Source organism: Chlorocebus sabaeus, chromosome 24 (genome assembly GCF_047675955.1).
Source record: "Chlorocebus sabaeus isolate Y175 chromosome 24, mChlSab1.0.hap1, whole genome shotgun sequence".
NCBI lineage: Eukaryota > Metazoa > Chordata > Mammalia > Primates > Cercopithecidae > Chlorocebus > Chlorocebus sabaeus.
Genome location: NC_132927.1, coordinates 37,830,818 through 37,844,346, shown reverse-complemented (window position 1 = coordinate 37,844,346; position 13,529 = coordinate 37,830,818). Strand labels below are relative to the sequence as shown.

The 13,529-nt window shown below is 40.0% G+C and overlaps 1 protein-coding gene across 2 annotated transcripts in view; it reads right to left on the bottom strand.

Annotated features, from left to right (window-relative positions):
* PRKCH (protein kinase C eta) overlaps positions 1–13,529 on the bottom strand; it is a 231,216-nt gene that overhangs the window by 101,550 nt on the left and 116,137 nt on the right. For both annotated transcript variants that reach the window (XM_007986896.3, XM_007986897.3), the window contains exons 3-5: positions 6,224–6,374; positions 3,757–3,791; positions 232–320 (exon numbers count right to left, since the gene is read on the bottom strand). In XM_007986896.3, the coding sequence (XP_007985087.1) occupies positions 232–320; positions 3,757–3,791; positions 6,224–6,374 (275 nt within the window). The remainder of the gene's footprint in view (positions 1–231; positions 321–3,756; positions 3,792–6,223; positions 6,375–13,529) is intronic.

Here is a 13,529-nt window from a genome sequence, read left to right as displayed (position 1 = left end):
GTACAGAAATACAAATGGCATAATTAAAAAAAAGAGAGAGAGAGAAATTTCTATTCTAATACCACCCTTGGCTTCAAAGAATGTGGAAGGGAAGTGGCAGGGGGAGGAAAGCAGAGGCTGGGGGACAGGGAAAAGGAAAGAGGGGGAGGAAAGGAGGGAGGGAGGGAGATGGCGGCACACAGCACACACAATCCACATACACACTTAATCAGCAAACTGCTATCCTCTTACCTTTGAATCCACTTTGTTAATATTGTTTTGGCAAGTACAGGCTGTAACAATTAGATGATGGCAGCGTTTATGGACGACACAGGTGCACACTAGGAAATTAAATCCAGCAATTATACATTGATCAGAAGCTCACAGTCCAGCCAGTTACAGCAGAGTCAACCAGGGTTGCACCGTGCCAACAAGACAAGACTCGTCTGGCTCACATGACAGCAGCTGGTACGCCCATCCTTCCTATTGCCTTTGCCACCATCCTAACACAGACCTTTGCTCAGGCTCAAACTATCCATTATCAAGTCCTGGACTTATTTCTTCCTTCCTGACTTTATTCCATCCTGCACCCACCACCAGAGGACTCTTCTAACACTCTAGTCCTGTCCCCATAATCAAAAACCTTCCATGGTAATTCACTGCTGATCAACAAAGTTCAAATATCCCACCCAGGTTCCAGGCCCTCCAGAGGCTGCCCCAAGCGGCCTGTCACCTTTCTTCTATGGGATCTACTTGTTCCAGTAAAAACTACATGGGTTGCTCTTCCTGGAGCACATCTGCACCCTTCCAACAAACTATCACTGCCCTTTCCTCTCCCTGGGATATCTCTTTTGCTATCAACTAACTGAATCTTAAATTTAGGACAAGATGTAACTCAAAAAATGTCTCTTCCATGAAAATAATCTACCCCTACCCCCACTTCTAGACTGAAACCACCTGCCCTCCTCTAATCTCCATCTCCCACAACCCTTAGCCTGCCCCCTCATTTCAAACCTTCCACCCAGCCTTGTAATGCCCTCAGAATTCCCTGCATGATGCCTTGAGCAGAGGAGGCATTCAGTAAATGTTTGCTGAATGGCTTAATCAACTGTTGAAATATTGAGAACTTTCTGAATAACGTTTTCTTCATTCTCATCTAGGTAAGTGATACAGCACAGATAGTCGAGCTTGTCATCAAAGAATAAACACACGCAATGAAGCAGTATAAAAATATACATCATCTTAAGATCTTTCAAGACATGTGGAAGGTTTTAGGATTAACTACATAAGGAGAGGTGACATGTCAGCAAATAGCATTATACCTTAAAACAAATTTAGCTTTCATCAGATTCAGTTCTCAGGAGAACCAAATTGAAAGTGCCCAGAGAACTGGTTTTTTTATATGAGGGGATCTCAAAACCATCCTTTACACAGAAAGACTTTATTTTTTGAGGTATTTGGTTTTTTCCTGGTTAGCTTGGTAAAGGCTTATCAATTAATCTTTTCAAAGAATCAGCATTTGATTTCATGGATTTTTTTCTGTTGTTTTCCTATTTTCAACTTCACCGATGTCTGTTCTAATTGTATTATTTCTTTTCTTATGCTCGCTTGAGGCTTAAATTTATCTTCCTTCTTTAGTTTCCTAAGTGGAAATTTCAAATCTTGGTTTTAGATCTTTCTTCTTTCCTACTTTATGCATTTAATGATATACATTCCCATCTGAGCACTGCTTTTGCTGTATCACGCATATTTTTATAAGTTATATTTTCATTTTCACTTGACTCAAAATATTTTTTATGTTCTCTTGAGTCGTCTTCTTTGACCCATGTGTTACTTAGAATGTGACGTTTAACCTTCAAATATTTGGGGGTTTTCCAGCTATCTTACAGTTATTGATTTCTAGTTTAATTCCATTGTGGTCTAAGAAGATACTGTTTATGGTTTCTCTTGTTTTAAATTTGGTAAGGTATGTTTTATGGCCCAGAATGTGGTCTATGTTGGTAAATGTTCCTTGTGAGCCCGAGAAGAACGTGAAAACTGCTGTTTTTGGACGCAGTATTCTATAAATGTCAATTTCACCTGGTTGTGATAATGCTGTTTAGATCACCTATATCCCTATTGATTTTCTGCCTGCTGGATCTATCAGTTACTGAGATACCGAAGTCTCCAACTATAGAAGTGGATTTGTTCATTTCTCCTTGTGATTCTATCAGTTTGTCTCATGTATTTTGATGCCTGTTGTTAGTTACATACATATATGTTAAAAATTGTTATGTACTACTACACTGGTCTTTAAATAAAACAAAACTTAAATAAAAACATTAAGTTTTCTTGGAAAACTGACCCCTTTGTTGCTGCCCCCTCTTTATTCCTGATAATTTTCCTTGTTCTGAAGTCTGCTCTGTCTGAAATACCTATGCCAGTTTGCTTTTGATCAGCGTTAGAATGGCATACCGCTCTCCAACCAGGCATCTGGTTTTATACGCCTTAGGGAGATATCACCAAAGTAGTGTCTGCATGTCTCCTAACTAATAGTCTTTACTGCTCTTTACATAGTAGGTGACCCACTGAAAATCAGGCCATCAAATATCCAGGCACTATACACCAAAGTGCAAAAGAAAATAACAATAGAGATGTATCATACATCCCATGTTTTAAACTCAAAACCATAATCTTGTTTATTCAGAGCTTCTCAACTTATCTTGGTGTGCATAAGATGGGCTACCACGCACTGCAGGGCATATTCCTGTGCTCGCAGGCCCACGCCACAAAGGGATAGTGATTCCGGCTTGTGAACTGTCTTTTCACTTGGGACTGAGATTAACAGCATACAGGTCAATTACTGCTGTCATATTGATTATACATTTGTTTTTTTCCGAACTTTGAAAGTTCAGTGGAATTGTTCATACATAGTAAAGTCAAAATTAGATCCAACAGCATGTCTTATTCAGTCCATCCAAGGGAAGTAATGTTTTACCTCACCTCTTCCAGAAGAGAAGGTGAGATTTTCTTAGCCACATGTAGGCTACTGCTCCAGGATATGTGGTGCCATTTTATCAATCATTCACATAGTGAAACAGGTCTCATGTGTATAAGCTATGTGATGATACTCATGCCAAAGGTTAAGGGGGACCCAAATGACAGGTAAGCCTGATTGGCCTGCCTACATCACCTGACTGAGGGCTCTTCATCCATTCCTGCCATTGTATTTCATTCCAATTATGCTAGAAACAGGTAGTAAATTGGTTTTGTCTTAGATTGTGAAAAATAAATGTAACATGCAGTAACTTACAAGATCACTGACAGCTTAACTTTGAACATTTCTTACTTTTTTTTTTGAAATCATAAAATTTCAAAAAACAACTTGGAAAATAGCTTATGTTCCCTGAAAAAAAGAAAACAGCCGTGTGCTACTTTTCACCCCTAACAATTATCAATAGGATTGTAAAAAACAAAAGTTTATCTTCAAAATTTAAGAGTATGCTCACAAAATCACATTACCGTTTAGTACTCTCATGTTATTGCAGAGACAAAACTTTAAACAATGAAACTTTATTAGGCAGCCTGGCTTTAGAAATAAAAACATCCTCTCTACATTGTATAAAATATGGCCAAGATCTAACCAAACTAAAGAGCTGTATCTACTAGGGGGCTTCCTTTGACCTACAGAGAGTTATTTATCACAATATTAAGGGAAGAGACCCTGTTTTCTCTTGGTATAATCATTTTTTAAACATAGGAACAAAATGAAACATGGTTTTAAAAACGTTTCCTTACCTTGGCACTGATAACCCTGTTTCCCAAACACTCCCCTGTTGAAGAGAAGAAAACTACCATCAGTCAAATATTTCAGCAGTAAGCCTCTTATAGTCCTTAAGGAAAACAAATTTCATCCTCTCCTCCTTTATGAAAACTACAATTTCAGGGAAGGAGCAAAGATGATGTGCTTTCTGAGCCATTGTTTGTTACTATGAGACACAAAGAAAAAACCATGTGATGGATTAGAATGTGCCGTATGATACAAATAGGTGGGTAACAATCATTCCCATTCCATCTGCCTCCACGGCAATTTCCTAAGTCCTCAGTGGCAATAAATCCTCATCTGTACGTGTGATTAAGCCTTGGCCTGAGGAGTTCCCACCTTATTCTCTCTCACATAAAGATGTTCAGATGCTGAAGTAAACAGACACAGATACACAGATACACTGTGGAAATGCACAGAGTCTACTGCAGCTGCCTGTCCCAGGGGACCTGCCCTTGTCCCCGTGTCCATATACCCCTGGAGTCCACAGGTGGGTAGAGGTGCCGCCACAATATACCCTTCAGGCTCACCACTTCCATCTTTGCCTCTCCTGAATATATTCTATGGGTGATGGTGATGGTAATATTAGGAGTGTTATCATTCTCATGAACAAAGACCACAGTAACTAAGCCCATAGGATGTGCCAGGCACTGAGCCAAGTGGCTGATATACACTATTTCATTTAATCCTCACAAAAAGCCATAGGAGGCAGCACACAAAATAACATGGTTAAGAGCACAGACTCTGAAGCCAGAAGGCCTGATCCTTTGAGCCACAGTTTCCTCATCCATAAAAGGGACTAATGATAACAGTTCCTACTGCACAGGGCTCTAATGAAGATTAAAAGTTGTAATATAAAATGCTCAGAATAGTGCCTGGCCCTTCAAGTACTATATGAAAGTTTATTATACAAGTAAAATAAGATTGTTGTCTCTATTTTGCAAATGAAGAGACATTGACAGGCTACACAACTTGACTAAGTCACACACCCAGTTGGTGATGAGACTGGATGTCAGAGTCCATACTCTTAACCATATATATTAATATATACACCAATATTTTAAGTGTGTGTGAGAGAGAATGAGTGTGAGGGTGTGTGGGTGTGGGGGAGGGAGGCGTTAAAGGTTGGTTGGGTGCAGTTAATGTTTCTTTGGTGGAAAAAAGTCAGTGAAATGAACAAATAAGTTTCCATTACAAATGTCAGTTCAGGTCAGGGGCCATCACCACTAATGCCTACAGGGGCCTAGCAGGTCATGTAAAAGAAACAGAAAGGTGTGACATGAAATACACTGCAACACGCAAGCACCCTTAGGTCACAAGTGAGAGAACCACGGAGAGGTGGGGCTGCGGCTAAGTCGAGCGCAGCCTGATGCAAAGAGGAAACGTGAGCTCAAAAACACCAGGGCTGCTAATTCCCCCCTCCCCCACAAAAAAAAGTGATAGAATTTTTTTCCTAAATACAATAAATGTTATGACACATTTGTTGGCTTCATATCTATAGCCAGTTTAGGGTCTCAAAACTTGTTTCTTGATTAAAAATGTCAGAAGTATTAACTAGCCCTAGGTTCTGACTGTTGAAGATACAAAATCCAAAGTAATCACAGAAACCAAAATACAAAGTAATTGATCAACATTCAGAAACTGCTCTGACCCAAGGGCTTCTGCCTTCATTAAACAAAATAATTAAAGTTGACAAGAAAAACATAGATCTCCTTTCATGCTACCAAACTGTTTTCTCCTTCTGAGATGGGTGTCTGAGGGCATCTTGCTTTCTTCCCTTTCCAAATAAATATGCTTAATTTATCATTAAAGATAACTACTGCTTAAATTTATTTTACATTTGCCACTGCGACTGAGACTTAAGCTTCAGTTGTATGTCTAGTAAGATATTGCCCCAAATCTCTAGAATTTCTCAATGTTGAATTATCTTAGTTACTAATTGCCAGGGATTAGATTATAGTATATGATCACTGAAGGCTATTATCTTCTGCTGCATACCAAGAAGCTGAAGACTACTTTGTGTTTAGTTTTCTTGCAACCATGAATTTCCATAAGTCATTATGTGACTCATGCCTTCTTAAAGCAATACTGTTGATTATTCTTCGGTCCTTAGGGGCTGATTATCCAATTTACTGATTGTCTATTTATTGACTTATTAGCTTTTTTCTCTGATTTATGCTTTTTGACCAGTTTAGGATTCATTAGCATCTTTAGCAAGATGATTTTAAAAAGAAATAATATCTAAAACTTGGATCTGTAAATTATTTAGATGTTTTTGCAATGGAGATTTAAATTACTGGATCAACATATTAGAGTAAGAGGCAAAAATCAGATCCCAAAAGAATTCTTAAATAATCATGCATTCTGCTGAAGTCATGCATAATCAGAGGAAGCCTATTAGAGAGAAGCTCTGAGGAGGACGGAAGTCAGGGAACTCCTTACCAGATAAACTCCCTGCAGTGAGAGCAGTAGGTGGGCTGCCTCAGATAGGTGGCCATGAACTTGTGTCCATTGATCTGGTGGACTCGCCTTCGCATAGCCCTTTGGCGCTTCCTGGTAAAATGTTTGAAGATCCGGTCTCTCTGGAGAGTAGCTATATATTAAAAGGAAAGACAAAAAGAATAAGATGTAAGGAACCTAATGCACCTAATAGATGAGAAAGTTTGATAGTTCAAGTACTCCCCAAATTATTTTTTCTTTCTTCAAGATCTAAAACATCCCCCCCAAAATCATTATGGTTTCCTAACAGGACTCTTGGTTTTTTTTTTTAAGACAAGATCTCATATTGTCACCCAAGTTGAAGTGCAGTGGCTCAATCACGGCTTACTGCAGCCTCGAACTCTCAGGCCCAAGTGATGCTCCTAACTCAGCATCTCAAGGTGCTGGGACTACAGGCATGCACCACCATACCCAGCTAATTAAAAAAATTTTTTTTTTTTTATAGAGATGGAGGTCTCACTATGATGCCACAGCTGATCTACAACTCCCAGGTTCAGGTGATCCTTCTGTCTTGGCCTCCCAAAGTTCTGGGATTACAAGTCTGTGTCACCGCATCCAGTCATGTGGCTTTTTAAGGTTAGACCTATGCAAACCCCTGAGATGCCCACTGCCGGTGGCTATCATGGGCCAATCTCTTGCAGCACAGACCAAGGGTTTCCCAGGGTTCTGACAGGGCAGTATGTGACATCAGCATGGTCTCCTAGCTCCAGTCTGGCTGTCTGTGACCTCACGTCTATCTACGGGCTGTAAGCATTTCTCATTATTCTTCTTTAATTCTGGTATCCTCGCACACTGAATGGGGGAATCACCCACAGCACAGACTATGAGAGCTCTGTCCAAAAGCCATTGGTACAGGACCACCTCTGCTAACCTGGAATAGGTAGCAATTAACCTGGAATAGGTGCAAAATTCTTTTTCTAACCTCATGCCTTTAAAACAGTGGTTTCTAATCTGAGGACTCTGAAACTGCGTCATTATGTCTTCCAAATAATTATACTAGAAGTTTTCTAGTGTATGCAGAGACTTGTGATTAATAAAATATGGCTTATTTCCTCAATAATGCTTTAATCATTGAAACAAAGGACATTTAAGAAATCATGAAAGAATAATTTGCTAAAAAAATTTTAAACCCTGGAAGAGACAGAAGATTTCAAAGATAATCCTGTTAAAAAGGAAATTATAGAACAATAAGAAAACACAGAAAAATATTATACTCCTAGGATAAGATAAGGATAATAAAATTTGGCCAGGTACAGTGGCTCATGTCTATAATACCAACACCTTGGGAGGCTGAGGCAGGAGGACTGCTTCAGTCCAGGAGTTCAAGGCCACCCTGGACAATATAGTGGCCTGCCTCTTAAAAAAAATTTAAAAAGGGATAATAAACTCTAAAGCCATCAAAAGTTCACAGATTTGCAATTTAAGAAATTTAAACTTCTATCTGGCAAAAAAATACAAAGCAGAAAGTTGAAAGAAATAAACTGAGGAGAGGACTTATAACACATGACAAAGGGTTACTATTTATAATACACAGACATCAATTTTAAAAAAAGATGAACAATCCAGTAAAAATGGGGCAGAGGATGTGAAGCGGCAATTCCTAAAACTGTAAGTGCAAACAGCCAATAACCATGCCAAGATGTCCAATCCTACCCAAGATGGACACATAAGAACCAGAAACTAAATCACATTTTTACCTCTTAGGTTGGCAAATACTTAAAAGGATTGCTAAAGTGTCCTTTTTCACAAGGATGAAGTGAAACCGGCACCCCCATCCTGTTGGTAGGAGTATAAACCAGGCTCCAGTCCTGGCCCTACCACACCGGCTCTCTTTTTCTTGCTAAGCGTCAGGGTTCCCATCTAGAAAACAGGTGGCCCCTTCCTCCTAGGGTTTTCCCAAGGACTGAATCAGGTAACACATTCAAAGAGCTTAGCACAAAGCTAGGCACATCGCAGCATTCAAAAAAAAAAAAAAAATTGCAGTTATTTAGGGCAAGCGCAGTGGCTTACATCTTTAATTCCAGAAATTTGGGAGGCTGAGGTGGGAGATCACTTGAGCCTAGGAGCTGGAGACCAGTCTGGGCAACATAGTGAAACTCTTTTTCTACCAAAAAAAAAAAAAAAAAAAAAAAGCCAGGTGTGTGCCTGTGGTCTCAGCTACTAGGGAGGAGCACTTGAGCACAGGAGATTGAGGCTACAGTGAGCCATGATTGCACCTCTGCACTTCAGCTGGGCAACAGAGCAAGACCTTCTCTCAAAAAAAAAAAAAAAAGAAAAAAAAAAAGAAAAGAAAGAAAAAAACGTAATTATTTCAATAATAATTTTTGTGGAGACCAATGTGACAACACCTGTCAAAGAAATTGGAGTCTACTCAATAGATCTCAAAGAGTGAAATGCAGACAGAGTCAAAATGAATTTGGCTAGGACACCAACATCTTCAGAGATTTCAGCACAGTTAAAATCATACCTGCCTCACTTTTTGTTTGGAGGTAGGTGTAATCTTTGGCAAACGGCCTAGTTACTTTCCTTCTTAAGTTTCCCATATGTCTCAAGAAGATAAAGATGCCCCTGTCATCCACCCTGTGGGAACAGTGTCATAACCAATAATCCTGACAGGTTCTAAGGACTGCATAAGAACAGAAGTTACTACACTACACTGCCTTCTTCCATGCACGATACTTCTAGAAGTCATTTAGAAACCACGAAGTGAACAGATTTTAACATTCCTTTGCTTGCAGATGACAAAATTAGGCTAATGGTATCACTCTCTATCTAGCCTCTGTTTTCACCAGCCTGAGACCCAGCTCAATACTGGCCAAAGCAAAACTTGTATTGAATTATTAATAGTAAACACTTATCATACATAGATGCAAATTAAGTTCTCCCTGAGGATCTAATTACCAAGAATTAACTTTTTTAATCCCTTAATACTACAAAGATTCGTTAAAATGCCAGTTCACTTACATGTTTAATATTTCATGAATTGAATCCTATTTTTTTTCTTAACAGCTATTGCCACTGCAATTTTCCAGTTGATTCCTTATAACCAGAGGAGGATTCAGGAAAAAACTGCATGCCAATCATTTCTTGCTGCCTTCACTCCTGACTTTTCACCTTCTTAAACTGCCCTTCCCTCTTTTCTTCCAACCATTAAGAGTTAAATTAGACTTAAGCTATCTGCCACGGAGCTTGAGCAACCTCCCCCAAATCCTAAAGCTGGGTGACATGCTAACCCACTGTTCCCACAGCAGCCTGGGAGCGCACCTCAATCTGTTCTCTCACAACCTGGGGCCGTGTCTCTTTCACTCCTGCCCCAGGCACGTCCCATGCACTTTTATACAGTGACATGGACAAACTTCACTCTGCCCTTTTACATTATTTTGCACGTGTGCCTCTTTGTTTAGAAAACAAACATACACACTCATGCACCTACACACACACCTGGGAGTTTGCAAAACATTTAGTCACATAAAGAAAACTGGGGCCCCCATGGCTTCCAATGACTTTCAGTCACCATGTTCTAGACTGCTGCCATGAACGAAAGGAAACAGCTCTCCTCTTGCACTCTTTTTGCCTACAGACTCCAACCCCACTTCACCATTGGAATGCAGAGGGAACTTCCTCATTGTTTGCACTGCCTCCTGTTTACTTAGGACTGAGTTGAAAGGACTCAAAACACGCTACTGAATACTATGGTGCTTAAATCAACCAGGGCTTTGAGAAATCTCTCAGATCATATTTTAGTTAGACACGTCAGGCAACCCTAACATGCTCTGCAGCCAAAACTTGCATCACAACTTCTGTTCGGCTCCTTAGGTGCTCAATGGCTCTAAATAAATAGGAAGCTGGCTCTGTGCCCCGGCACAAAAATTCACATTCCAGTCTCCAGAGGGGTGCTGGCCTGGAGCCCTGATCTGCCTCACCAGGAGTGGGTTTTGAAAAGCCACCCATCCACAGGGTGCAGAGTAATTATGTCAAATATAATGAAGATTAACTATTCTAAACTGAAACTCCATCTCTTCTGAACTAAAATTATATTTCATAAAACTGGACTGTCATCCCATGCTCGTTTTGAGAACTTTAGAAAGTGCAAGTGACTAGGAGTCTCCAAACAACCCCAGGGTAAGTTTTCATTTGCAAAAAGTTGCACTGGACTGAAACTTGTGTTGGTCATGTGAGGCTTCTGTGGAGGAGGAGTTTGTCTCTGAGAATTCCTATTCTCTTGCTGGGATTCTGTAAACTGTTTCAATTTTATCTCAAAAACAGTAAATACATCACACTCTTTGGCCTTTTGTTCTACCTGCCTGAATTTATGGTTTTATATTCCAGCAGCAGAAATATATATTTGAAAGTACTTCTAAAACATGCCAACATGGGGCAAACGCGTGGATCACAGCTCCTCATTTTTAAAATGATTGTAAGCAAATTAAATCAGAGAAAATTTCTGGCATGGCACTTTTCAGTTTCCAGAATTACTGGCATAAAACGCACAGAGAATATAACTTCAATTCAGTGTAAAATACGATTTAACTCAAGTTTAGTTTGCCTAATAGCAAAAGCGCTGTGGTTTACTAAGACCTGCGGCTTATCTTTAAGGGGGCTACACTGAGAAGACAGAACAGCCTTCTATATGACGACAGACAAGAGAGTTTGGTGGTTGAGTCTGTGGAATCTGGAGCCTGGGGTGTAAAGACTGCTTCTCGTCTTATAAGCTCGGTGGCCCTGGGCAAGTTGTTTAACATCCTATGCTTCAGTTTCCTCATCTATAGAACACAAACAGTGTGTTCCTCATAGGGCCATTGGAGGACTCGATAAGTTAATAAGTACAGCATAATTAGAGAAGTACCCGACAGGTAGTAACTTACCCAGTATAACTGTGAAAACCCTTACTTCTCACTACCCTAGAGTTCTAGGAATAGAAATGATTTTTTTTTTTTTTTTTTTTTTAAGAGACAGGGTCTTGCTATGTTGTTCAGGCTGGTCTTGAACTCCTGGGCTCAAGTGATCCTCCTGCTTCGGCCTCCCAAACTGCTGGGATTATAGGTGTGAGCCACCGTACCTGGCCGATAGAAAGGATTTTTAATTCAAGTGTCTATTGTCTAGAAGAAGAATGAATACCTAGGATTGAGGCCTAGAGAAGTTAATGTACCCGAGACACATTTAGCTAGCTTGTGCTAGAACTGAAATTAAAAACTTCCACACACCCTGCACTGCGCCCTTTATTAACACCAGGTCTCCTGGTATCCCTGGAAAGTAATAAATTTTCTAGTGAGGAAACTGAAACTAACAGGAAGGTTAAGTGAGGTCAAGCAGTCAATGACAGAAGTGAGGAGCCAGACTCTGTTGACTATTGTTGAACTACTGGGTATACTACCAGATGTCTTTTTTCTTCTTCCTGAGATATTTGTTTTATCATTTGTACACATGGCAGAAAACAACTGTGAGAAAAACAAACAGAAAAACCTTACAGTTAACCAAAAGCTACTAATCAAGAAAGAACCAGAAAATATTATGCGGTTTATATCCCCGGAAGGTAATGAGGTAAGGTAGCAAGAGAATTTTGCTTAACATCATCAAAAAAACTGAATAAGCAACTACCTGCATAAAAAATGATGCATAAAAATGTAAACAGAGATGATGATGATACCTGAGACAATAATGACATTAACAGAGATTAGGACATGTGTTAAACAAATGCCTGACTTAAGTTAACTAACTTAAGTTGTAAATACCCATTTAAGTGGGTATTTGCAACAAGCACATACCACCAGTGGGTGACAGTGACATGGGCACTGAGCGAAGAAATCACAGGAGTTGCAGATCTAGTCCTCTAACTAATTAAGGAAGACTTCCAGGTTAGCAATCTTTGGAAAAGAGGAAGGAGAACTTGGTGAATTAGAACAGGGAGAAGGTACCAGGAATTTTGTGCCAGCACCTGTGATAAAGACTGCAACAAAAGGTTTTGGTATTTAAAAACAGCAGCAAGGCCAGGTGTGGTGGCTCATGCCTGTAATCCCAGCACGTTAGGAGGCTGAGGTGGGCAGACAACCTGAGGTCAGGAGTTCAAGACCATCTGGCCAACATGGTGAAACCTCATCTCTATTAAAACTACAAAAATTAGCCAGGCGTGGTTGCGGGCGCCTGTAATGCTAGCTACTCAGGAGGCTGAGGCAGGAGGACTGCTTGAACCTAGGAGGCAGAGGTTGCTGTGAGCTGAGATCACACCATTACACTCCAACCTGGGCGACAGAGTGAGACTCCATCTCAAAAAAATAAGTTGAAAAAAAAATGGCAGCAAAAGCCCCCTCAATGTCACTAGCAGTACAGAATCCTCTGTGGTTTTTGAAAACAGCTTAACTATGTAACTCATAGTTATTTCCAAACTCAGATAAAGTGATTGGCCTCACTGTATTAGACCCACATCTCACTGTGGAGACCCAAATCAATGGGTGCTACACATTTCTCAGGGCTTTGGTTCCCTCCGAGGAATCTCAGCCCACACAAACACCAACCATCCTGCAAACTAAATAGGATGGCAAAAGAAGGAGAGGAAAATAATTTGTTACTAGACTGACTCTCTTGAGTAGGACGTACGGCTCATAGCACCCACACAAGCTGAACCCATGCTCACTCATCACTCAGCCTCCTCTGCCAGCAGAACAGTGATTAGAACAGAATGTTGTATGTGAGCATCTGCAACAGGGCCCAAGTTCCATCCAGAACCACGAGAAAAGCCTCTCACCACATCAGGATGGGAGAAGAGTCCTGACCTCCCATTTTCCTCTCATCATCATCTTTCCTTTTTCATGTGTGTGATCTGTGCAAACTCCAAAGTACAAACTCTCCCCTTCTCAGTCCTTGAAGAAAGAGGACTTGGCTCCAATAACAGCTCTGGTTCCTCTCTCTACAATCCTCTTTCTTAGTCTCCTTCACTGGCTTTTCTCTTCCACCCCGTTTTTAAATATGTGTATGCCCCAAGGTTCCCTGCATACCATGCTTCTAGTCTTTCTGGATGTTCATTCATCAACTGCCTGTACACTGAGGATTCCCAAATATACAGCTATAACTCTGGTTTCATTCATTCATTCATTTGTATTGAGATGAGGTTTGTTGATATATATATATAATGATATAGATATATATATATCAACAAATGATAGATCTATGATATATAGATCTACATCATATATATCATATATATGTATGTGTGTATATATACATATATATATATATATAGAGAGAGAGAGAG